The 26,495-nt window shown below is 45.0% G+C and overlaps 1 protein-coding gene across 1 annotated transcript in view; it reads right to left on the bottom strand.

Moving 5' to 3' along the window:
• FAM234B (family with sequence similarity 234 member B) overlaps positions 1-24,776 on the bottom strand; it is a 28,874-nt gene extending 4,098 nt beyond the window's left edge. Inside the window, exons 1-11 of the mRNA XM_083400297.1 lie at positions 24,623-24,776; positions 16,564-16,956; positions 15,033-15,131; positions 11,145-11,333; positions 9,003-9,133; positions 7,455-7,602; positions 5,619-5,760; positions 4,669-4,812; positions 2,934-3,018; positions 1,932-2,087; positions 12-114 (exon numbers count right to left, since the gene is read on the bottom strand). Coding sequence (XP_083256423.1) covers positions 12-114; positions 1,932-2,087; positions 2,934-3,018; positions 4,669-4,812; positions 5,619-5,760; positions 7,455-7,602; positions 9,003-9,133; positions 11,145-11,333; positions 15,033-15,131; positions 16,564-16,956; positions 24,623-24,659 — 1,627 coding nt within the window. The 5' untranslated portion in view covers positions 24,660-24,776. The remainder of the gene's footprint in view (positions 1-11; positions 115-1,931; positions 2,088-2,933; positions 3,019-4,668; positions 4,813-5,618; positions 5,761-7,454; positions 7,603-9,002; positions 9,134-11,144; positions 11,334-15,032; positions 15,132-16,563; positions 16,957-24,622) is intronic.
• Positions 24,777-26,495: the final 1,719 nt, after the last annotated feature.

Genomic DNA, 26,495 nt, shown 5'->3' with positions numbered 1-26,495 from the left:
TGCATACTTACTGGATGAAGCAGTCACTGTGCCTGTTGTGTTGCTCAGGTCCAAGAGGATTGTAGGGAAACTGGGATGAAGGAGATAAAGATGGTGAACTCTTGGGCTGGGCTCCTACAACAACAACAATGACAAAGTCATGAATCATCCATTTCCTCCGTAAATTTCTGGGGTTTGTTTGCTTTCTGTTGCGGGGGCCTCTCAACCACTGCATTTGTCATCATTGCAATCATACTCCTCTTAACTTTCAGTTAAAACCAGCCCACGGCATGTTCACCACCACTTAGGAAGTTGCACCAAACCATGTTAATCTTCTCCCTTAGCCTTACAATGCCTGTGAGAAGTATAAGGTTACTGTTTTCATTCGCTACAATTTCCAGGTTTCTTTGGGGGAAACCATAAGAATTAGCTGTTTGTGATTTAGATACGCTCTTAAAAGTTAGAGAGCTGAAGCTGGGAGGCAGTAATTTGTCTGAGACCATGTCTGGTGTAGGCTTATACCTACCTATGCTTTCAGGAGTGCCAGTTTACCTGCTAGACAGCACTGGTTCATGGAAGTTAACATGGATGGCAATATTGATCTCACCCAGGTAGAACTCAGTGGATTTTCAAGGTGGGAACTAAATGAAAACTGGTGCCAGGAAAGGTTTCTGCTTTATCTCATAGAGCAGGGGCGGCCGACTCCCAAGAGACTACGATCTACTCACAGAATTAAAGATTGGCAGTGATCTACCCCCTTTTTGGGGGGTTCAGGTCCAAGTTGTTGAGCTTTTAGAGATAAGGGCAAAAAAAGGGGAACCAAACTTGTGGAGCTTCTTTTGGGGGGGGGGGGGGGAGACAGTGATCTACCAGTGATCTACCACGGACGTCCAGTGATCTACCAGTAGATCATGCTCTATCTTTTGGACGTACCTGTCATAGAGTTATCTCACACATCTATTGTTTAGTCTTGTCTTCCATGCTCATTGCAGCTATCTGGTGTGACCACTGGGAGGTAAAACTCAGCCAGTGTTAAGAAGAGACATCCTGGAGATCAGAGAATGTTAGTGAAGGCACCACTGTAAGTGATTCTCTCCACAAGCTAAGATCTCATCTTTCTGCTATGCACAGACTCTTGCATACTCTCAAAATGCAGTACAGAGACATCTTTAAGGAGAGTGGAGTCTCTCTATGACCTTTACACCCAAAGAAGCAGTGCTTTTACATGACACCAGGAGGCTTGGCTACAATGCAGAAATCCAATCGGAGAGCCACATGGATGCTGCTGGATGAATAGCAAGCACAAATGCAGATTTTGCAGACAGAATGGACCAAGCGCTTGTGCAGCTAAGGAGGTAGTAGATTCTAAGCACAATGTAGCTTTTTGGCTAATGGCAACAAGGAGGTCTCACCTAAGCCTTTGTAAACACTCCCAGAAGCACTGTTTCATTTGCTTCATGATGTGTCCTTCTCTTGCATAAACACACTGTACCAAAGCTTTCCCCAGTAAGACTGTGTGGGACCTGACAAACAGGTCCTGTTTGACAATGTTCTAATTTTGTGGATCTTACAGAGGTAGCAGGAATTTGAAAAATCAACCATGCATGTAAGTTCAATAGCAGCCCTCTCCCCGATGACAGATCTGAGCACCAGAATAATTGAAGAGGATCAAAACACACACACGTACTGCACAAGGCTGAACCTGTGTCAAGCGCCACCCAAAAACCTATTTTCAGACCAGGGCTGAGTCCTGTAAATATGTGAAGTTAAAAAGGAAAAGGAAAATGCCAATGAGCACCTGCAAAACGCCTTTCCTCATTGGCTGTGTGCCTGTCCACAAGCATACCTGGCTTCCAGGGCCAATGGACTAAAGCCACATCCCCCTTTGTTTGTCGGAAACGAAACCCCTACACAATGCCTCCTCTAACCTGGGGAGCTGGGCTCTCACTTACCAAGCTTTTTAAGAGAGACTGCTTCTCATTAGCCCAGAAGAGAAAGACAGATTTTTTGTCCAAAGTCATCACCGAGAGGGCGTCTGTTTTCTTCATGTGACATGGTAGCTCAGAGCTCCAGATCTTTTCTCCTGATTTACCATCCACCACTAGCAGCTGAAAAGGAAGAACCCAAGATGGAAAGAGACAGGGAAAGGAGAAAAGAAAAATAAATCACAAGGATTAAAAATTGAACCTCCATATTCAGAGGCACTATTAGCAGATTAGCTGTTGCTGGAGGCCGAAATCGCAGAGCTTTCCACCCCTCTCACATTGTGCTTATGAGGAGCATCCGGCAGGGATTTTAATATATAATCTTTCTGCATTCAAAAAAGGTGGTCCCTCTAACCTGCAATCCAAAATGGTCCACTTCAATCTATGAACTCAGGCTCAGAATGGATGTGATTTTAAATGTGTATTTGTGTTGAATGTGCATAGATTTGTTTTTGTTTAATGCAAATAGCAACCAGTGGTGTGGACTTGTGGGGGCACGGGCTGATGATTATTGGGATCAGATGTGACATCTGCTGCGGTTCAGGTGAAAATCCCTTCTGTGAGGTTGCTATTTGCACTGGGAGAAGATCCCCCGTTGGTACTAGTGGGGAATTTCCTTCCAGCACAAGCAAGCAGCTTCAAGTGGAGTGATTTTCAATCCCTGGCCTTCAGGGGCTGCTATTTGCACTTAGAAAAACGTACCCATTAAATGCAAAGATGCATAGTCTAGTTTGGCCCTCACCTTCCATAATGCACATAACAGTCGATTCCCCTTGCTCATTACTTGTAAACTACTTGCAGCTGTTACCTCCTGATACTGTTACTAACAGCAAAACTGTGATGTGTCATCCTTAGGTTGCTATCCTATATTGATGTACCAGGCGGTAAGCCCCACTAGACAGAGTTAGGATTTCTTCCATGTAAAGATGCACAGAACTGTGCTGTTCTCTAGAGTGCTAGTGAACGTACCTGCTTTGTGATGTTGTTTGCCATCTGAGCCTGAAGCAGGAAGTCCAAGGTTTGATCATCACTGAAGTAGCCTGGGGAAGGCTGGCTGCAAGAAAATGGAGAGAACAATTGACAAAATGAGAGAGCGCCAAATAAAGCATCCAAAACGAGCCCATCCACACCCTCAGAGGCAACACTTCTTTTCACCGGAACTCATCTGCATTCCTGCACACCCAGGATTTGCCAAAAGAGATCAGGTTGCTCATCCATCAAGTGTGCTATTCTGGCATGGGCAAAAGACCATTTGTTGATGCAGCAGAGGAAGAAGAGAAGGAAAAAGGCAGACAATGGAGCGCAGGCTTCCAAAACCAATTACTCCCCAACCATACACAATGAGAGAAAACTCTGAGCTGATGTAATTGGTTCATCACCCTGAAAGCATGCAGTTTTATTACCCTCATTCTTTGCATGCACACATTTCATTAACTATCCTGACATCCTCCAGACCTTTAAAAATGTGCCAATAGGCCCGTGAAAACCAATATAAATTTCTCCTAGTCATGTGAGCTCTGCAGAAGCTTACCACTGATTGTAATATTAATTGTATTTTTATTTTACCATTCCCCACCATCTTATCCTCACAACAACGCCATGAGGTAGGTTAGGTTGTGAGTACGTCACCCAATGAGGGTCAGGGCTGAGTGGGGATTTGAACCCGGGACTCCTGGAGTGTAGTCTGGTGCTCTTCATATCTGCACTACACTGGCTGCAGCAAACTGCTTATTTGGCTAATTCATAAACATGAGAGCAGCCTCCGTTGAAAACAATCGTGCTTGAGGTGGCATGAGAGCTATCACCTGTGGCATCTGGTCTGTGGCAGCAGTTTCACATGAGCACATCATCAAGTAGTGAACATGTGCACACTCACCCAAAGACCAGGCACAATGGAACCTTTTCTGTGCACTGAAATGTCCCAAGCTGTGTGAAAGCTAAAATGGAAACCTCTTCAAATGCTGCTAGCACTGTGACTCTTGCTGTCCTGTCTAGACTTCATGGCCCACAGTGATCCAACTAGGTTGCAGTCAACATTGTGTGAGATGAAAGCAGCTTTGTCCCCCTCCTTCTCCTGCAACACGCAAACAGACTTCTGAGGAAGGACCTTCAGAACATTGTGGACTGTGTCTAACAGGATTGAGGTGGGAGAATAGCCTGAATCAGGCAGAGGAGTCTTGCACCACTCATGTAACAATCCCGATTTGGGGCAATTCCCCACCTACCTCTCACTGGAGTCAACTGGGCTTCCCAAAGGAGGAACTCCCATAATCTTGGTGTTGCTATCAAGAAGACTGACTAGTAGTTTAAGTAAGCAGAGGGCCAGAATGCACCAAATCCAACCCATGTTCCTTATCTTCACAGTGTCCGTGTCATTCCTTACTTTTTATTACTTATATGGAATTCAGAGTGTTCGTTCAGAGCAGGTTGCAACCATAAGTGCAAACGTAAACACATTGGGATCAAACACTTGTCCAACTTAATGAGTTTTAAGCTGCTCTGAGATGCTCTGTTGTGGACATTTACAAATAGCCAGGGGAAGGGTGTTCCACAGCTGTGGATCACCAATCTGGAGAGAGAGAGAAGATGGCATATAGGATGTCCTCCTCCATCAGACTTTTGGAGAATGGGAGGAATATATACGAGAATGCAGAAGCTGCGCATAGAGCCCTTCCAAGCAAAAACAAAAGCAAATCTCAGTAACCTGTCAATGTGCTGCTGCTTCAGATCCCAGCGTGGCTCCAAGTCTTGTCCCCGCAGCAAGGTCAAACCATGCTCCGTAGTCACAAGGAGGTCACTGCAGTTACCATCTGGAGACTTTACTGCCTGCAGAAACTCAACACCTCCACTGGGGGAGGCAGAGAGCAAATGTGAAGTGATTGGGCTTCCATATTACTGCATTCTATCATTTATTTAGTCATTTTGTTTTATAAACCTCCACCCTGCCTATTTTCACCAAATGAACTCAAGGCAGCTTACGAAGCACACCTTTGTAATTCATCAGATTTCAAGCAACGTAACAAGGAAAGGGAACAGTGTTAAAAGAATAGGATAAGCATATAGAAAAGCACATGAGCCTGATCTTTGGAGAGTTTGTAAGTAAACCATTTTTAAATTACCAAATGTGTGGTCTTTTCCTATGCTGGGGAAAGAGGGAAATTTTGGAACTCACTTGGAAGGGCATATCTTAAAAAGTCTAACAGCCTATATTTACACAATTTACTTTCCTGAATATTTTGTGACTCTGCTGGGGTTCTCTCACCAAAGAGTACTTGCCCCAAGTTTGGATCTTGGCATCCAGGAATTCATTTTTATGTTCGTGTGTGTGTGTGTGTATCACCAATACACCAAAGGAACAGCATACAGAATTCTGCTGTCAAGACATTCTGTACTGAACTACAGAGATAGCCAAATATTCCTTAACTTTGAACAATTACAGTTATCTAAAAAAAGGTGTAGAGATGCCAAAGGTTATCAACTTCAACCCCTTTGTCTTAAGGCAAGGCATTATTATAGCTATGAAAAACACTCCTGGCAGCTGTGTATACCCAATGGAAGAGCCTGCCGTCTCCATATGCGAAGTAATTCACAGGCTATTGAGTTGAGATTCAGGAAGCCTATGTTCTACACGGTGGAAAGGAGATCATAGCTCACCTGTAGATGTCAATAAGTTCTGACAAATTGATGGACCGGCGCTTCTCCCACTCTGGCTCCTCACGCTGCAGAACTGGTGGGAAGCTGTCTCGGTTTCTGGCTTGAGCAAAGATATCACGCAAGGCGACTGCCTGGACATTACCTAGGTGACAGGAAGGAGCAAAGACTAAAATTCTGATGCATCTCAACAAAGGTAGGAGGCGAATTCAGAAATGGCGAAGGTACAAGGGTTTCTGCAGGGACACTCCTATGAGGGCCTTTCCACATGTTTCATCAAAGTGTGCCTGAGCCATATTCCAGCCACTGGATGAGAATCCTGCTGACCTTTTTTCAGTGGATTCAGTGTTGTCTCCCTGGCAGACACAGACTTCCTTTGCATCAGGTCTTCCAAGGCACAAAGGGAAGGGAAAAACCTGAGCATCAGCTCAGCAGAATGCACGCACCTTTTCTACACCCACAGTCAAAGCATCATCCAACCACATTCTGGTTTCTGCACAATGCCCCTTGTAGTAATATTGATGCATGTCCCCAATTCTCCAAATGGTGAGAACTCCAGGGGTGGAGCAGGTGCTCCAGGTCTGTTTCCTTTGGAATGAAATCACTGGGGGCTTAGTGGCATTTTGGAATGGCTGCACTTGTTTGCAAATATAGGTTGAGTATTTATTTAAAATACTTGGTTAACCACCCCTCGTGACAAGGTTCCAGGGAAGTGAGCAAAAGTGTGAATGAAAGCTAATTCACACACAATGTGTAAGAAAATATCTTAAGCTTAAGCCATTCCAACAGATCCTGCTGCCCCACTAGATTTCTAGGGGGTCCACTAGCGCCACATGATTCCTGAAGAAAGTAACTCTGCCCCCTTGAATCGCTCTCACTCTCTATGCCTCTCTCAGTCTGTCCTGCCAAACCTCAGTCTCAGTTCACGCAGACAGAGCTGGCATGTCCCCTCCTAGAAGGAATATCTGCTCCTCTCATTAGCTATACAATGGACAGCCATTCAGACCAATCTTCCCTACACAAAGCAAACCTGCCCAGCAACACTCATGCAACTGGTTTGCCCCATTCTAGCTGCATCTTTTTAAACAGGCATGGTGGCAGGCATGGTAGAGTTGGGGATCCTTGAGAGATCGCTCAGATTATTCCCACACTCTCATTACAATATAGTGTTCACATGCTCTGGGGGGTGGGATATGACTTTTTACGAAGGGATGGCTGTGTTGCATTCCCCTCCCTCTTTAAAAATAAACAAAACAAAGACTTTTTATGCATGCAGTCCAATAACAGAGAGGCATCAAAATGAAAAAGGAAACAAAACAAGAGGTTGACAGAAAGGGAGCACATTGTTGTTAAGGAGAGAAAGAGCTGCCTTACTACTGTCCAACATTTAAGAGAATAAAAAAATAATAATACTGCTGACTTGCTGTAGTTAATTTGTATAGCCTTCAAAGAAACAGAAAAATAAATAATAAAGTCTAAACTAAACAAGGCCATAAAGTGCTGCAGAGATGAATGTCACTAATTACATCATACACAAAAACATCCAATTAGTATGGACATGCTCACAGTGCAACCATATTCTATGCACAATAGCACAGAATGGGCAATTTGAAGAAGAATGTTTTCCCAGGTATAAAATATTGTCTTTTGAGCTCTCAGTGCACTGCACACACAAAAACAGGCCATGAGACAGATGTAAAATGCAACAAACGTTACGGAGCATCATTTCATGCGCTCATTGCCTTCCACGTGTGTTTGATTACTGGTTTCCGGAGGGCCTTAAATTGCAGTTCTTCCAATTCCAGGGCATTTATCAACTACAAAGATAGGGCACCTTACCAAAGCCAAACAGGATGTAGATTGCTCCATGGCTGGTGATGTGGGCCTGAGGGCCAATCAGTTTTCCATTTCCATTGATGCTGTACTTTACAGGGCCTCCCACAGGGATTCCGGTTTTACCAGATACCAGGATGAAGCACAAGTCGGGCTACATGGGAGACAGAAAGTGGACATAGGGTGGTCAGGGTGGATTTGCATGCATACAGAGCTTCTTTTCCTCACAATGCAATCTATCATCCATTCCCTGTGCATAAAGCTGCACCGGTCACGTGGTGCTGCATTCAACAATGTTTTCCATTCATAAGTGAAGCCAGGGGGCTGCATCAAATTCTTGTTAAAGCTGTCAAGATCTGAAGAGGCTTTCATTAGCCAAACTGCTGGTGGGGAGGCATAGGATAAGAGGCAAAGTAGGATGAGCACATCTCAGACAATGGGTGCAAAGGCCTTGTATGGGTATGAGAAGTGTGTATACAGGAGAGTCAGACTGCCCCTTCTCCCAACACACACACACACACAGAGAGAGAGAGGTGGGACACCATCTGTTCTGTGAGAGGAAAGAAAGCAAGGCGGGCAGGCAAGACAACATTGGGGCCTGCTCCAGTTGGACTGTCCCTTCCCCCACCCCATCCAGAGGGCCAACTTTACATTTATATAACTTATTTGTTTTTGTATTTTAAAACTGCAAACTGCATTGGGTGCCTTGGCAGAAAGGCAGTATGCAAATGCAATCAACGTTCAATCAAACTAACAATTATAACTCTTTGTCATAGCTCAATTGGTAGAGCATGAGACACGTAATCTCAGGGCCCTGAGTTCGAGTCCCACGCTGGGCAAACAATTCCTGGTTGGGCTGGTTGACCTTCATGGTTCCTTACAACTCTACAATTCTATGATAGGTATCATTCCCCATATTTCTGATATACAGCACACACAACAGAGGCTTGGGGGAGCCCCATGATTTGCAGAAGTTTAAAAAATACAGGGAAAAACCCCTCCAAGTGGAGTGGGGGCAGGACACAGAAACAGGCTAATGAGGACTGAATATGCTCAGAGGCCATGGAATGTAGGGGACAGAAAACTAGGTGGAAGGAGGAATGGGATGGAATGGAGTATCCCGGAGGAGAGCACAGCTGTTTGACTACAGCAGTGAAGAGGAACCCTCCACACTGCAACATTTTGTTGCAGCTCCCACTTCTTAACAATGCATTTCATTTAGTCTGCTTTCTTGCTCCAGGGAAAGAAGCACATTTATGGAATATTATTTTTTTTCTGGGATGGCTAACCATTTTTGGCCTAAGTGCCACGTTTACTGTTGGTCTACTCTCCAGGAGCCCCATACCCAAAGTAGTTGTGGCCACCCGACACTCTCATCCACAACCGCACTCCCTTGCAGACAGACAGTGCCCACTGCCCCAAATCAAGTGAGTGACCTGATGACCGGGAGGGGGGGCAACTGGCATCCTGGCAGGGTTGTGCGGAAAATATTGCTTGGAGAGCCAGATCAGGTTCCCTACCTTACCACTGCATATATGGGATTATATCTCATACCTGTGTTTCTCCGATGGCCAGAACAATTAGATCACTGACCCTGTCTCCATCCACATCTGGTACAGTTACAGCTGGAGCAGCCAAGGTCCCACTGGGCAGGTGGGAGGAGTCAAGGGTCCAGATGGGTTCTCCTGCAGGCAGACAAATGAAGACTTCAGTGTTAGCAGAAGCCAGAGGTAAGGAGAAGCTGGAAGAGATCCTTCCAAAGTCACTGCCATGTCACTGGATGTCAAGAACTGCAGCCCAAAGCAGATTGTGCTTATCAGGCTCAGGCTGCAGCTAGACACCAAATAGAAGCAAAGTGCTGTAAACGGCTTGATTTTTGCATTAATATGTGTCTGCAACATACCAGAAGATCAAACAATTATATGTTGTTCTTGCCTTAATTTAAAGGATATTGCGTACTCATTTGCTGGAGTGCGACTTGTAGTCCTGCCTTTTTGTTTAACCTTTTTTTGTATTTTATTTGAATTGTTGCTTTTAGGTTGTTATTGTTGTTTTTATTGGGTTTTATTGCAAGTTGCTTTGTGTTACCTTTGTGTTACTATCAAATACAGGATGTAACAGCAACTCCCCCCATGAGTCCTAGCCACCATGGCCAAGAGTCCAGGATAAGAACATAAGAAGAACCTGCAGGATCAGGCCAGTGGCCCATTTAGTCCAGCATTCTGTTCTTACAGTGGCCAACCAGTTTTCTGTGGGAAATGGGCAAGCAGGAGCACAGCACAAGAGCACCCTCTGCTCCTGCCTGCAGTTTCCAGCAACTGATATTCACAGGCATTACTGCCTCCTACCATGGTGACTTAAGCATAGCCATCATGGTTAGTGGGATGATGGGAGTTGCCGCCCAAAACATCTGGAAGGTACCAGGCAGAGGAAAGGTGGCATAGACAGCAGAGGGACTAGATGGAGATACAGGCTGCCCTGGTGTAAGGGCAGCTGTCAGTGTTCCTTACGTAGTGAAAAGAGAACATGTTGAAGTTTCTGTCTCTCGGTCCAGACCGGCCAAGGTTACTGCATGGCAAGGCAAGGCGAGAGATATTTGTGACAGGAGATGCTTCCATTTCAAACTGGTGAATTTGAAATGGAAGCATCTCCCATCAGGAATTTTTCACCGGCATGAGTTTCTTGGAGAGGCCCATCACAGATATCCTGCCTCTGAGCTCAGTCAAACACGATGTGATCTTCCCCGCCACGTTTGCTTTGCTTTACAGAACAAGGATCCTTCAACGTTCAGATAATGTACTTTCTGAGGGCTGCAACCTCATTAAAGCCATTCTAAGCAATTAACTGTATGGGTTTTAGCCAATTAATCTACAGAATGAATTTGCATAAAAACAATAGTTATGTGACACATGCATATACTTCCTCTGCTTGCAGATAAAGCAAGTAGGCATCATCTTAAAGAAGTCGTCGATTCCAAGGTTGATGGGAAAGAAGAGGAAACTGCCTTTAAGACGATGCTTGCCATTGCATGGCCAGAAGCAAATGAGGACAAGGCATGTTTATTTTTAACAGCTTCTAAAATTCCCTCTTCTACACAACCCTCAAAGGTGCAAACGCTCTCTCCTCTTTCACATCTGGCCACCCTAGCTTTTATTCTGTAAATGCTTCTCTTTATACTTTTAATCAACTTTACAAGTTGATCTGGCCAATTCACCTATTAAATATATTGCAACCCTAAGCACGTTCATAGTTTGATCAGGGATGGAAAACCTGTGACCTGCCAGGTGGTGTTGGACCTTAACCCTATTAGCCCCAGCCAGCATGGCTGGTGCTGAGGAACGCTGGAAGTTGTGGTCCAACAACATCTGGCACATCTGGCACAGGTCCCTCATCCCTGGTTTAAGGGGCTGCAGTGTGACAAAGTCCAGCAGCTGCCAATTATTCCTCATAATGACTCTTAGTATTTAAATAACATCAGTCACTTGCCATGTTACACTAGAAGTGCAAACTTAGGTATGTCTACTCAAAAGTAAGTCCCATTAAATTCAATGGGACTTGCTCCCATTACAGCCTAAATGAATGTTAAGAACTGAAGGACTTGTTGCCCAACAACTGTAGTCCAATTTTATGACTTTGTTAGCTCTGGTGACCAAGCTATTTCTCCGTTAATTATGCACTCACACTTGTTGGACTCACCTGAAGAGGCTCTCAGAAGGCTGAGGAATTTAGAAGTCCCAGTAATGAGACAGACAGGCTCTGATGGGGACACAGAGTTTACACCCTTGCACTGCACACTCCGAATCTCCTCTTTAACGTGTCTGGACCACAAGGTGCTTCCGTTCATTCCTGATAGGGCCATCACAGTCACCCATGGCTTGGAGACACCTGGGGTGGGGGGAAGGGATACAAAAAAGGCAGTCAGATCTCTTTGTGATGTGGAGGGGACCTGTTGTTTACCTTTGCTCCCACCTTTCTGATAAAGCTACTGAATAATCAGCAGTTCCAGATACAGCTATTGAATAATCTCAAATCCCCATCACGTTATTGATCAGTTCAGCTGGGCGTCCCTATGATACTTACAATGCAATCCTATACCTGTCTGCTCAGAAGTACGTTGAACTGAGCTACTAACTCTCAAATATGTGTGCAAACTTCGGCAGCCTAAGGCTGCAATATTAATGACAATTACTAGATCATGCAAGGTGGCCATGTGTCCTCTGTTTGAAAGGTCGAAGTTCAGTTTAACAATAAAGACAAATAAGATGAAAGAGGAGCTAACATCAATTATTGGCTATCTTAATCATTAATATTTATTTCACAGCACCACCAACATACATTTGCAGAGTGACATGAGTGGCATTTTACATTATATGTCTGTGATAAACTTTTATTTTAATTATGGTGGGCGTGTCCACATATCAGATGGTTTATGGCTCCCTAACGTTTTTAAATTGCAGGTTTTATTTCTGAAGCAATGGTTCCATTTTTTAATGCTATTGGTTTTAAGAATCTGTTAAGGAAGCTAAATCCATTTTGCATTTTAGCAAGTGGCTACATGTAACTAAGCAAGCTCAAGTTGCTAGGGATGTATTATATCCATTTATGTTTGTGTTATGCCTCACTTCATTGTATTTCATTTGACTGTTCTTTATTTTACTGTTGAATGAAAAGAGACAGAAAGTACTAGAATGTCTAATAAATGTAATTGACCCCCGCCTCAGAAGACCGAGGAACAGAGGCCTAGAAGTTGTATGTCATCTACCACTCCCCTCTGAAGTGTAATTTGCTGAAGTGCAGCAAGACCAGCATCAGAAACTTTATTGTTGGTTAACTCTCCTTTGCTTTGTATTTATGTTTTTAAATGTTGATTTGGTTGTGTAATATTGAATTTATTCTCCTTTTGTTTAATTGTTGATTTTTGCCATTTCTGAATATACTGATACGCTCTGCATTTTGTTTATTTTGTTTTGAATGTTTGCTCAGAGCTGCTGTGGGTACAGCTCAGTGTAGAAAAGCGTCATATAAGTAAACTCAATCAGTCAACTTGCCTGTCAACAGTTAGCCACTGGACCACAGACTGAGCAAGCATACAGATGACCTGGTCAGAGTCTTCCTGGATAGCTCAGTTGGTTAGAGCATGGTGCTGATAATGCCAAGCTTGCAGGTTCGATCCCTGTATGGAACAGCTGCATATTCCTGCTATTGCAGGGGGTAAGACTAGAGAATCCTCAGGGTCCCTTCCAACTCTACAATTCTATGAATCTATGATTCCCCACTCTGATGTAATGTATTGCATTTCTATTGAAATCACAGCAATTCTTTTTTCAAATTGGCATCTAGGCATATAACATTAGTCTACGGAAATATCATGCAAATCTTAGTCGCCATTATTTTATCATGCATTTCTTCTTTTGGGGAGGCGATGTATAAGGGCCCATCCTGAGTTCTCTGTGGGACTTTCCGCTCAGCAAACATGTGCAGGATTGCACCACCCAGGAAGAAAGGGCTGCAGTACAAGAGAGGCTCCAAGGAAATGTGTGCTGGCCAGCACTGACTGAGCACTTCCAGGTTTTCTCGTGTGCAACTAGTTGCAAGTTTGGGTGCCGTTCTCTTCGCAGCTTGTAACTACTGTGTCAATTATAGGATAATTAAGAAAACAAGCTTATTCATCCTCAGGCAGGCAGCGGGGGCCCAAGGGAAAGGGCCCGCCTCAAACCCTCTTCCCCACATCAATCGAAATGAAATTTGTTCCAGCTCTTTCCCCTCTGCTGCTTGTCTCGGTTTTCCTTAGATGAATAAGTACAGTTTATGAATGTTTAAATATTCATTATATTGAATAATTGCATAAATAAAATGCAGCTTAAAGTCTCTGGCAGGGGTTGGGTTTTCTTCTTCTTCTGAACAGAGTATGTGAAGTTCTACAGAGGTGGTGGCTGACCTGTGACTCTCTGGAGGATGCTGTACTACAGGTCCCACCATCCCCAGCCAGAGGAGCCAATGATCAGGGATAATGGGAGTTGTAGTCCAGCAGCAATGGAGGGCAACACATTAGCCATCCAGATCTTAAAAGGAGGCACAACTATCTACCTTGCACACTCTCTGCTGTGTACTAAAGTCCTGGTTACAGCCCTGCCAATCCACTTAATGGTTGTGTTTCCTAAAGACTCACAGTGTCTAGGGCAGTCTTCTTCAACCTGGTGGCCTGTAGACTACAACTCCCATCAGCTGTTACTCCCAGTGTGCTGGCTGGGGCTGATGAGAGTTTTAGTCCCAAACATGTGAGATGGCACTAAGCTGGGGAAGGCAACTCCACAGCTTCCATCCAGTTGATCAGTTTAATTTATATTTGTTTTATAACTTAAGAAGCGTCTGCTGGATCAGGGCTGGATCCTGTTCTCACAGTGGCCAACAGGATGCCTGTGGGGAAACCTGGAAGCAGGGCACAAGCACAAGACATAAATATGTATTCACTTATGAAAGGATTTATATGCTGCCCTCCTGCGGTGTACAGCAACATTAAAAATATTTAAAAGCAGGACCAAGCAACCATTTAAATGGCAGGCTACTCAATGGGCACTTTGAAGAACTGCATAGGCCTGTTGGCATTAAACAGTCTTCAAGGGACACCTGAAAGTCAAAAGAAGGGTGCCTGCTGAATCTCTGCTGGAAAAGTGTTCCACAGCATGGAACCAATAACATTATCTGCTCAACTTCTAGTGCTCAACTAGGCAGTACCAGGACCGATGGAGATTGTTGTTCAAAATGGCCGTGCTGCCTGGGATTGATGGGAGTTGTAGTCCAAAACATCTGGAAGGCGCCAAGTTGGGGAAGGCTGCCCTAAAGGTGATGAGTCTGGGTGCTCAAGTGGGGCATGAAGGATAGGATTACTCATGTGCTCAAGCACAACCCTCACATAAACTGTTCAGTTCATACTAAGAATGGATCAGGGATGGAGCCTTATCTTATATGCTTGTGTATTTCTCTGGTAAAGCACAGAACCCTTGGACAGCTTGTAAAAAGGTGATCAATCTCAAACAAAATCTCTGCTTGACAGTGCCCTTGCAGGCTGAGTTCCATAAATGAGTGGGAAATGAACGTGGATTGCTTTCTCTTTTTAAAGCAACTGATTTTTAAAAAATCAAAAGAAGTGTATCACATATGGAGCAATCATATCTATTAAACTCACAAGGGGATATCTCAATTTCTAAGCAGCATGAGTCAAGCAAAGAACTGAATTGTACAGCATGATAGTATAAATCATGGGTAAGCAAACTAAGGCCTGGGGGCCGGATGTGGCCCAATAGCCTTCTAAATCTGGCCCGCGGACAGTCCAGGAATCAGCGTGTTTTTACATGAGTAGAATGTGTGTTTTATTTAAAATGCATCTCTGGGTTATTTGTGGGGCACAGGAATTCATTCATCCCCCCCCCCCAAAAAAAATATAGTCGGGCCCCCCACAAGGTCTGAGGGACAGTGGACCAGCCCCCTACTGGAAAAATTTGCTGGCCCCTATACAAATGTTAAACAAAGAGAAATCTTGTGCAATTGAATTTGGGGTTACTAATGGGCATCTGAAATGCTTACCCAACACACTGGCATTTTTCAGAGCTGTGAAGGAGAGCAGGATGTCAGGAAGACCATCACCATTTACGTCAAAAAGTTCTGGAGGAAACAGCACTCCGCCTAAAGGATAATGTGAAACAAGTTACTCTTCTAGAAATTGCTTCCCATCTAGATATGACCAAGAACAGGGGTGAGGAAGCTGGACTACAGCTCCCATCAGCCCTGACGATTCCCCATGCTGACAAGGGCTGATGGGTGTTGGAGTCCAACAATAACTAGAAGGTCACAAGTTCTCCACCCTGACCTAAAGAAACCTCCATCATTAACAACCTGCGGTTATTGTCATTGATTTCGAAGGGTATGTCCATTCAGAAATACTTCCTGAATAAGTGACTTGAGTTGCCCCCTGCCACAGCTGCAGTCCAGAGAGAACTCTAATACTCTTTGGCCCCCAGTTTGAAAACAAGGTGTCCTCGCTGCCCTCAATGACAAAGAATATCTTCAGTCAGTCAAATGGTCCCGCAAATTTAGAGATGCAAGGCAGGCATCCAGAGTAAATTCAGCAAGGATTTTTGAAATGTAGTATTTAGATTTCCACACACACACACCCTGCCCCAAATATATATTTCTATGTGAAAAGGAAAGGACACTAGAGGAAAACAGTAAGTCAGAGCTGGTTTGGGGTTCAAGATTCTGAAAGGGCCAAACAGAGACCAGACACAGGAGCCATGATGCTTCAAATGTTGTTTCCATCCCTGATATGGCTGCAAGATATCTTTTACTTCAAATACTTGTCCTTCATTCTAGAACCTCACAGCTCTACACAACTGCTTATTTCAGAACAAAAAGGTAGTATGTACAGAATTACTTTTGACAGTGCTGATAGTGCTAAAGGGGAAACAAGGTGATTCAAAGAGAAAAAGACTCCACATTCCAAAAAACAACAACAACAACAATAACATTTGAAAGTAGTATCACCAGCTGTAGTGGGCAGTGGGACCAGTGAAATCAGCATGGATTTATTTTACTTTTTTGTGGTGAAAATAAAGCTGGATAATTGTTTAATCTCCTAGGAGGGTAGATTGACTTAAAGAATCTTAAATCAGCAATTTAACTCATCAGATGGGATTCCTCTTTTCAAATCATCAAATTTAATCAATTCTTTCATGTGAGGTTCAACCACTTTTAAAAGATAAGCACGTGGTGTTGTTGTTGTTCTGTTATCTAACCATTAACGCATGATGATGTTCAACTAAATAGAGCCTTTGAAACCCAGCCCAAAACTTTACAAATTGTGTCTAGCATCTAAATTAAATATGTTTAAGTAAATGTGCATTATGCATTTCTAATTAACGTTTGAATCTTGCATTTTCAGAATCTTTTCCTTGTTCCATCTTCTACCGGTCTCTGATTGCTATTTCCTTCATTAGGCATGAGCTTTCTACATATGGATAGCGGTGCTGCAATTCGCTTGCAGTTCTCCTCACTCCCCATCAGATCCCACTAGGACATGCATCCCACAAGCCAGGGAAGTGCTCCAGAAGCAACTTACCTGCCTCCTGGCCCAAGTTGCGAATCCAGGTATTGTGCAAGTCCCTCGGAGGGCAAGGAATGAGGAAAGCGCACACCAGCACGAGGATCATGGAGACGACCACGGTGAGCAAGAAGACAGCTGTGCGCACGTAAGGCATCATGGAGTTGGAGGCCTTCTGCTCCAGACCACTGGCGGCCTCGCTGGGGTACTCTTCTGCCAGACCCTCCGACAGGTGCTGCTTCGTCATCCCGACCTCCGCATCCGAGTCCACATCCTGCACTTCCCCCAGGGGGCTCTTCCCATTCTTGACGCCACCATTCTTCTGTATGTTGAGCACCAAGTCATCTTCGCTCTCATCGCTGTCGGCTTGAGTGAGAGGGTCGTACTCCCCAAGGTCTGGGCTCTTCTTGCCTGAGGAGAGAGAGATGTTGCTATACATATTCATTGCTCACCTTTTCTCCCAGGAGCTCCAGGTAGCACACCCGGTTCTTTCCCTTTCCCATTCCCCCCCCCCCACAAAAAAACCAAGAAGGTAATAATAATAAATTAATAATAATAAATTTTATTTATATCCCGCCCTCCCCAGCCGAAGCCGGGCTCAGGGTGGCTAACAACAATAAAACAGTACAAAAGTACAGCACAAACAACACTCTAAAATCATTCATTATAAAATTAATTAATTCAAGCCACTGGCAACCATTGGGCCAGAGCTAAGAGAAGATAACCGAGGGAGGGAGTCAGGCTGTGCCCTGGCCAAAGGCCTGGTGGAACAGTTCTGTCTTGCAGGCCCTGCGGAAAGATGTCAAGTCCCGCAGGGCCCTGGTCTCTTGTGACAGAGTGTTCCACCAGATCGGAGCCACGGCCGAAAAAGCCCTGGCTCTAGTTGAGGCCAGCCTAACTTATGGGACCTTCAAGATGTTTTTATTTGAAGACAGTAAATTTCTCTGTGGGGCATACCAGGAGAGGCAGTCCCGTAGGTAGCTAGGTTTAAGATAGTGAATGGCCCAAGGTCACCTTTTGAGCTTCATGGCTGTGTAGGAATTTGAACCCTAGTTTGCCAGGTCCTAGTAGTTCAACACTCTAACCTCTATAATCACACTGGCTCTCAGTCATGGGGAGAGAATTTATTTTATTTGGTTTGTTTGTCACCTAAATCTTCGTGGTTTCTGGGCAAATCACACAATTGTTTAAAAATGTACACATTATTAAAACCAACAAACATAGAACATTGTAACAGTACAAAGCACCATCAACGGTACAAATCTGCAATCAAGGGGCAGAACCAGCATATTTCATACCATCAAATGCCTAGGAGAAGGGGTTTTTTAAAACCTGGTGCCCCCCCCCCCAAAAAAAAATTGTGGTGCAGGGTGGAAATCACTGGGAAGTCCATTCCAGAGGTGGGGGCCAAAAAAACCCACCCCTCTCCTTTATCACCACCCTCTGGACTTATTGGGGAGGGGCAACTGGAGACGGGCATCAAACAACAATCTTGGGATCTGGGTAGGTTCATGCTGAGAGAGGCATCCGGGTCTTGAGCAGTACAGTGGTACCTCAGGTTACATACGCTTCAGGTTACAGACGCTTCAGGTTACAGACTCCGCTAACCCAGAAATAGTACCTCAGGTTAAGAACTTTGCTTCAGGATGAGAACAGAAATCATGCAGTAGTGGCGCGGCGGCAGCGGGAGGCCCCATTAGCTAAAGTGGTACCTCAGGTTAAGAACAGTTTCAGGTTAAGAACGGACCTCCAGAATGAATTAAGTTCTTAACCCGAGGTACCACTGTACAAAGGTCCTAAGCAGTGCAGGGCTTTATAGGTTAGGGCCAGTTCTCTGAATTGGGCTCCAAAATGTATATGCAGTCAGCACAGTTATGTGCTAGAATGGGTATTACATGACCATACCTGCAGCTCCCCATCAGCAATCTGTCTGAACCAGTTGTAGTTTCCAAACTGGCAGGTAAGAAACTTGGGGAAATAATAATAGTTTCAGGGAAGGGGGAGGTTAAATGAACTCTGGCATCATTGGATCCCCTAAAAAGGATCTGTTTTCCAGAGAGGCAATTTTTCAGGGGAATGGAAAGAAAAAGGGAAGACAGTGGGAAGAATCCCCTCTACATTTCTGAAGATTAAATGCAAGGGAAGGAATGGGCAGAGCTCAACAGTTCTGGAAAAAAGGAAAAGATACAACATAATTTGCCTAATTACTTCTAATGCCTTCACGTTCTGCTTTCCGAAGCCCTGTGCTCTTGCTATTATATGCTTAAACCTACACACGCCAAAGTTCTGTCCCCCACAAAAATGTTTTTGCTCAAGAACAAAACCATACCTTGCCTACTTGCAAAGCAACCACGGTGGCAAAGAAAATCCCTAACTTTCAATGTATTTAACTACCTCCTCCTTTTCATTTAGGCTAGCTATTTGGCTTAGTTGGGGCTCTTTTAGGAGTGTGTGTGTGTGTGTGTGTGTGTGTGTAAAAGGAAGAGACAGAAGATTGCAATTTCCTATTCTCACAAATCAGTACCTTCATTTTCTGTTTAGTTGTACATTTGGGGACCCTCAAATTGTTTTATCTGCACACCATTTGACCACTTATATTGGGCAACTCTGAAGGCATCAACCTTAGTCACTAATTCTAGTGTAAACTTCCTGCACCTCTGCCCAACCAACATACTGACTATGGTGATTTTAACATAACCAATTTGCTTGGAATGAAACACAGGTGAGGAAGACAGCCTGACGGTTCAAATTTTTGCATGTTATCTTTTACTCAACCTCAAGTTAACTCCCTGATCATGCAGAGATTTTCAGTTAGCCATTTGATGCACATTCTACCAGGGCTCAAAGAACTCGACCAGCATCCTACCACTTCCTGCACATTCAAGGCACGTGCTACCAAGCATAGATTTCGTACGAGAAACCCTGTTGCTCCAGAGCAGCCAAACAGCATGGGTGTGGATGCCAGAAACAACTCCTAGGACCACCCAAAATACATCCTTCGCTGCCTGAACCAAAGCACAAGACGGAACCCACCCATTTCATGTACAAACTCCAACCAGACTTGGCAAGCATCCATCTCAACTCATATCTGAAAATTATTCTACAGACTAGTGCTGGCTGAGCATTCACTCATATCTTTTCTTATTTGCATGTTCACTAAGAGTGAAGAGATACTCTAATCCATACCATTAATAACTATTTACAGACTGAAAACTGTCATTCTAATTGCATCCTGTTAATGTCACCAGCTACTTCTCTGGCAGAAGGCATAGCAGTCCTGTTCCAAGCAAAGTACAGAGTCTGGATTTATGATGCTCTCCAAAAACAGAAGATTTGGTTCATATCAGCAGTCCAGAGCCAGAGCAATCCACTGACTACCAGTGAATACCTCATATTACTTTACAAATTACAGAGCAATCCATCCTTTTGGCCAAACTGGAGGGTGGAGGTAGATGGGGAAGATATGTTCCACACACCCCAGCCTTGCTGGCCTCCATCAGCCTCCTGATGCCTGCAGTGTTGCCAGTGTGATTCTGCTGGCACAGAGCTCCTTCTTCTGCCCACAGAAGAGGTAGCCTCCTTGCTGGCAACAGCCAGCAAATCCCCCTAAAATTGGGCTTTATGGGGCAGAACTGAGCCATCCTAGAATCTGTTGGATCTTGAACTGGCACCACTGCCATCTCAAGACTGCATTGGGACTGATCCAGTCTTGATCGCTACACCATTATCTCCCTGTCCCTTCCTTCCACCCTGGCTGTTATGCCAGCAAGATTGAGGATACAGTAGTCACCCTTCCCAGGTGGGAGGTGTGGGTGGAATTAGGATTGCTCCCCTAGTAAAAAATGAAAATAAAACTTTTTTTAAAATCAGATTTGAAAACAATTATCCAATGTGTGCATCCCTTCCCTACTAACCATTCATCCCTTCAAAACTGTTATGCCAGGAGATTTCCCTTCAGGCAAGCACAGAAGGCTAAAGTTCTAACCCAGCCAACTCCCTGCTGCGTTACTTTTCTGATCACATGGAGTTTTTTACATAATGAGCATGATACGACTGCTGGCAACACTAACCCTGCCATGTGGGAATCCCCTGCACACGACCACAGTGCTTTGAGAGAGACAGTCAGGTTGTGTATCCACAGCAGTGACCAGAGAAGGATTGACTGCTGGGAGGAACACATAGAGAAGAAACGCCATGGGACATCTGCATCGGCACATTTGCCCCAGCTGCATCAAAACATGTCTCTCCCGTATCGGCCTCTACAGCAACAGCAGGCACTGCAGTGCAACCTTCCAACAGTTTGACTTCACCCACAAAGGCACACTTTTCCATTGACTCCCAAGATAGATATATGCCAACAATGATCATTATTCATTCATGCAGTTTGCTGCAGGGTTATCATGTGTTAAGACTTTTACAAAGGGCGGTCTGGCAAGTAAAGGCAAGTCCAGTTTAAATATAGAATAATCACAAGAAAGGGCAGCAGGGTTAACACTTAGACAGCAGACTGAGCAGGCACACAGGTCACATGCATTGCATTTTTAAATTATAGTAATTATGTCTAAATTAGCATACACAAATCTGTGCTCTCTTTTTTGTTGATGCCTTAAGTGGCCCGCCTATTTTACAGTTCACTGAGAGAGGCTCTGCCTTGCATGCAGAAAGTCCCAGGTTCAATACCTGGCATCTCATGGCAGGGCTGGTAGCACAGTGAGTTAGTGCGCTTGGCTGTTAACCAGAAGGTTGGTGGTTCGAGCCCAGCTATGGACTGCTGCGGACAAGATTCCGGCATTGCAGGGAGTTGGACCAGATGATCCTTGGGCAGGGGCGGAGGAAGGGGGGTGCGGTGGGTGCAGGCCGCCCTGGGTGTCACCACTGAGGGGGGTGACAAAATGCCGGGTGGCACTCACCGCGGGGCCTCCTGGGAAAGATGCAGTGGTTTGGGCGTGCGCAGGCCCAGTGCTGCCCAAATGGTCCACCCGCTGCCTCCCCCCCTCCAGCTGTAGGGCAGCTGAGTGGGAGGAGGCAGGCAGACTTTGGAGACGCTGCGATGCACCACGCCCCTATGGGTGGCTCACCACGCCCCCCCTGGGCTTCCTCCACCGCTGCCCTTGGGTTCCCTTCCGACTCTACAAGTCTACGATTCTATGAAGCCCTGGGCTACAACTCTTTCTATAATCTTATTCTGCAGCATGTGCAGACCCTGCCTTAGCCGATAACGCTTTTCAATTCATTCAAGTAGCTGCACTGCCTTGCCTTGATAAGATGAGAAAAAGGCGTGTGCAAGAAAGGCGATTATACTCTGTCGAGGAGATACAACTGCCTTACTTATTTGTGAAGCTTTTTTTTCTCCCTTCAAAAAGCGCAGGAATAGGAATTAAACCCCCTTCTCCTGTATATCTAGTACAGCTGCAGGGGTTTTTTTGTTTTTGTTTTAATTAAAAGGGAGTGAATTTAGGCTGCATGCAGAAGGAGGGGGTCGTGTGGATTTCTTTTTCCATTTCAATATATGTGAAAAGGGAGGGAGGGGCACATTTAATTAAAGATTTACATTCATTGTTTTAATGGGAAAGGTGGATGGAGGTAGGTTGTAAGAAGGTGAGAGAGGGCAAGTGGAAAGAAATGTTAAGGCACTGTAAGCCTCCCTAAGCCTACAGGATAGAAATGAAATGAAATGAAATCAAATGAAATGAATCAAGCTACAATCAAGCTATACTCACTTACTTGGGAGCAATTCCCACTGAACTCAGTAGACGTGTACTATTGCCTATACCTGTTGCTATAAGGCATTTATAACATAAGTGTCATGAACTGGTTGGATACAGACATACGGTGGGAGAAAGCAGCTGGGAAACCAGGTAGGGTAGAAGGCTCAGAGCCTGAGGACTGGTGGTGGGACAACGATGAGTGGTCAGAGGGAGAATGGCACAGAAGCTGCTTTGGTCACCCTGTATGATGACTTCTGTCGGGAGAGAGATGGGCAAATGTGTCCTTGTTAATTCTCGAACTCTCAGTGGCTTTTGATACCATTGACCATGGTATCCTTCTGGAGCAGCTGTTTGAGTTCAGGGTGGGACTCAGGAGTAAATTGGACAATTGGGCAAAAACAGGGAAGACACACCCACTGTAGGAGTGTGCTAGTAAGAGGATAGCTAACTACTAGGCAAGGACAGCTACAAAGGAGAACACATTGTCCTTTAAATCAGATAAAAAAGGAGCACCTTAGCAAGGCTTTCTGGTAGATGAGTAAGCAACTGAGATGGGGCCATGTGGATAATGTTATGGCCTCTACTAACCAATGGAAAAGTGCCACATCTCCTCTCTAGAGTACTACTTTGCTGGAAAGTTGGGTTATGTCCAAGCAAACATAAGGAAAGTGAGCCAGAAGAGTTATTAGCCAAAGCCCAGCATAAGAGATGACAGGGCTCTCTTCTACATTTCTTACTTTTCTCACATGTACTGTCTTCTCTTCTAGCTCAGCTTCCCTTCTTGTCTTACAGACCACAAGTCCCAGAGCTGGAAAAAGTATTTTCAAATTCTAAACCAGTATAAGATGTCAAAGGACTGTCATGGGGTGGGGAATCAAATGCTTCAGATTTTTCGGGATCAGGCAACAATCTAGTTACATCAAAAAAATCCAATACTTTAGTTTGTAATTTATGCTTTTGAAATAGCTGTGTATTTGAAAATCACTAATGGGTCTGCAATATAGCAGATAACTGGTTTCTGTTATTTCGTATTTTAAAAAATAAATATGGCACTGCCACTATTGTTTAAAATTTAAAATGCACCAACAATATGCAAGACCCCACTGGCAAGAGTCACAGGGCGGAAATATACACCTAAGCTTTTAATGTCCATATAAATATGTATATGTGAATCTGGGGTGCCTGTAAGTTGCTTGTGAAAACCAGAGTATTTGGATGGTTTAAATGATGGATGTGAAGCATTTGTGAAACACTGTGAAAATAGTTTTTGTTTACTTGGAATCGTATTCAAAGCTCAATTAACTTAAAGCAATTTGATTGAATCCCGCCTAAATTAATTGCACCGATTTTTTCCTGCAATCAAAGGGACATCTCTTTTAGTTATGACTGACTTGCTCTGTCGATATAATGAACTTAGCTTAGACTCAACTCATTGTCAGTACATTGCACCAATTAAAATGCCGAAGACGACAAACAGGTTAATCGGTCTGACAGGAGCAGGAAAAAAACCCACTGGGCAACATACACCAAGATGCAAAAAAAGTATTATTAATTAACCTTTGTACGTGGCACAATGAGCTGCCTGGCTCAGCTACGAAGAGCTTAAAATAGCAGTTTAATTACAGGCAAACATCCTGAAGTTTAAGAAATGATGCCAAAGCCTGATACTTAGGTCAGCTGCAACCCATTCAGCACTGCTCAAACCAGTACTGGGTTCGAGTTCTTGTTATCTTTTCCTCCTCCAGACGTAGGTCGTGTCTAACTCTCAGACAGATGTAATTCATGGTGAAATGTCAACTTAAAAAAAATAAAAATAAAAGTGGAGGCTGATACTTCAATGCAAACCGAAGGTTTACCGCTGGGGAGCCTTGGGGAGCGTAGAGGACTGCTTCGACCTCATTCCCATTTCTCTTCCTTGGCAGCAGAACAACACCAATTTGACTCACACAGTTTCCCCATCATCCCCCACCCATCCTGGGACCAGTATTCCCTCTTCTTCTTCCACCCCAGGTCGACCCCCTCCCTTCGCCCTTTCCTCCCCCAGGAGCAGCTGGAGGCGAGCTTCATCATCACGACCCCCTCCCGCCACTCCCCACCTTTCGCATCGCATCCCCGACCTCCCAACCCGCGCAGCTTTCGCCCCCCTCCGCGCGCCTTTGGGGCCAGAGATGCGGAGCACCTGCTGAGACCCGGATGCAAAAGGGCGGCGAGGGAGGGGGCGAGGCGAGGGTGCCTTTCCTAGGTGGGACCCGGATGCTCTCTCCCCATGACGAAGCGCGGAGCTGGGGGCGCCTCGGCAAGTCCGTGCGCCGGGGGCTGCCAGCCTCGCCCCCTGCCGCTTCCCCACGCGGCGAGCCCAGACCCCCTACCTGGCAGCTTCAGCGCCCGTGACAGCACCGTAGCCATGCTGGAGACGGGAAGCGCGCATGCGCTCGGCTCTTTTGCCTCCTGGGAAGTGTAGTTCTGCAGCGAGCCCGAATTTAGGTGCGGAGGTTGGGGCTTCTGCGCGCGCTTTGGCGCAGAACGCGAGGCAGCGCTAGGTTGCTGCGGGTGGGGGTGGCTTGTCGTGGCCATAGTTTCTTGGCTTGCTATTTCAGATATGTGTGTGTGCGAGTCAGAACGACGTATTTTGCTACCCCAATTGGCTGGACCCTATGATCCAAGAAGTGCGACCCAGAATGCCATGATCCAAGAAGTGCGAGCTGCAATGCATCTTAGGGGACACTGGGGTGCAACCTTTTCGCGGCGTTGCAAGGGATCCCGGGGTGCGAGGAAGAAAGAGCTGCCGCCAAGCGTTGCAAATAGTGGCATTTGGGAAATGGATTAATCCCCAGTTGGCGACAGAGCCGCGCCCAAATTCTAAAAGCCCTCTGAGAATCTGATCAAAGGGTGTATGATCAAAGCCTCTGTATGCACACCATACTTTCGAAGTGCAGGACTTTCGCCTGGGAACTGTGGTTTATCCTCCCGAGCTACAGCTCCCAGCACCCTTAACCAACTACACTTCCCAGGATTCTGTGATGGAAATAATGTGCTTTCAGTGTATGATGTGTATGCTCAGTGGTAGAGCTTTGCAGAAGGTCTGGTTCAAACCCCAGAATCTCCAGCTACAACCGAGAGACCCCTGCCTGAGAGCCAGTGCAGTCAGCAGTGCGGAACTGGGTGGATCAATTCAGCATGTTCCTTTGGAGAATGAACATTTTCCACTGAGAAGCTCACTGAGGTCATAAATGGAAGGAAGACAAATGGGGTTTGCAGTCAGGATGCTCTTTTACAGGAACTGACATTTCTCCCATCCATACTTCTGGCTTCAGCTTATTCTGTCTTTTCCCCTTCACTGAACAGCTGCCCACCTCTTCTTGGCACCCATATCAACATTTTGGATTTGCAAATAGTACCACCAGTATTTGTTGCTCCAGATGTGTAAACGTTAATACCTCAACACTGGACACAGTTTTGATTTGCTGCCAAAGGCTGAGTTGGCTCCAGCTGCAAACTACAGAGTTCAGTCTGCCCTGATGTGAAACTGCCTGTGTAAACATGTGTAGGGCCACAGCCCTTTGGCTCGGATCAGAAGGTAGCTTTTCAAAGGGAGCCGCATTGCTGATGCCAACATAAAACACAGAGATAATGCAACTTAGCAACTGACTGCTGCATTGTACAAAACTTGTGTTCTTCAGACCTCTCTGTGAATAGTCTGCTGGCATTGGCAGGACTTGTTCAGACTCCTTTAACCAGCTGTGAAAGGAAAATAAGACTGATTTATATCACTCATGGACCAAAAAGGATTTTTTAAAAAATTGCAATGCTATGCACATTTCCCTGTCAGGCCCACTGAATACAGTGAAATGTATTTCCAAGTAACATGCATAGGATTACACTGCTGCACATACTGCATATTTAAAGTAGTGAGTGATTTGTAATAAGTGGAGATTCTGAATAAAAACCTCTTTGATTCTTGACAAGTTTCTTTAAATCCCTTTATTTTTTTCAGCACAAAGTCAGAAGTGATTTATTTACTGCACTTATATCCTACCTTTCTTCAAGTGCTCAAGTTGGCATACAGGGTTCTCCCTCTCTCAATTTATCCTCACAACAGCCCTGTGAGGTAGGTTAGACAGAGACTAACTGGTCCATGGTAAGCTTCATGGCCGAGTGGAGATTTGAACCCTGGTCTCCCAGGTCCTAGTCCTGCACTCTAACCACTATACACCACACTGACTAAAATCTGAAACGGATTTC

The sequence above is a fragment of the Podarcis tiliguerta genome (assembly GCF_965153285.1).
Source record: "Podarcis tiliguerta genome assembly, chromosome: 10".
Taxonomy (NCBI): domain Eukaryota; kingdom Metazoa; phylum Chordata; class Lepidosauria; order Squamata; family Lacertidae; genus Podarcis; species Podarcis tiliguerta.
Note: the sequence above shows the minus strand (reverse complement) of the source record. Positions and strands in the feature narration are given on the sequence as shown.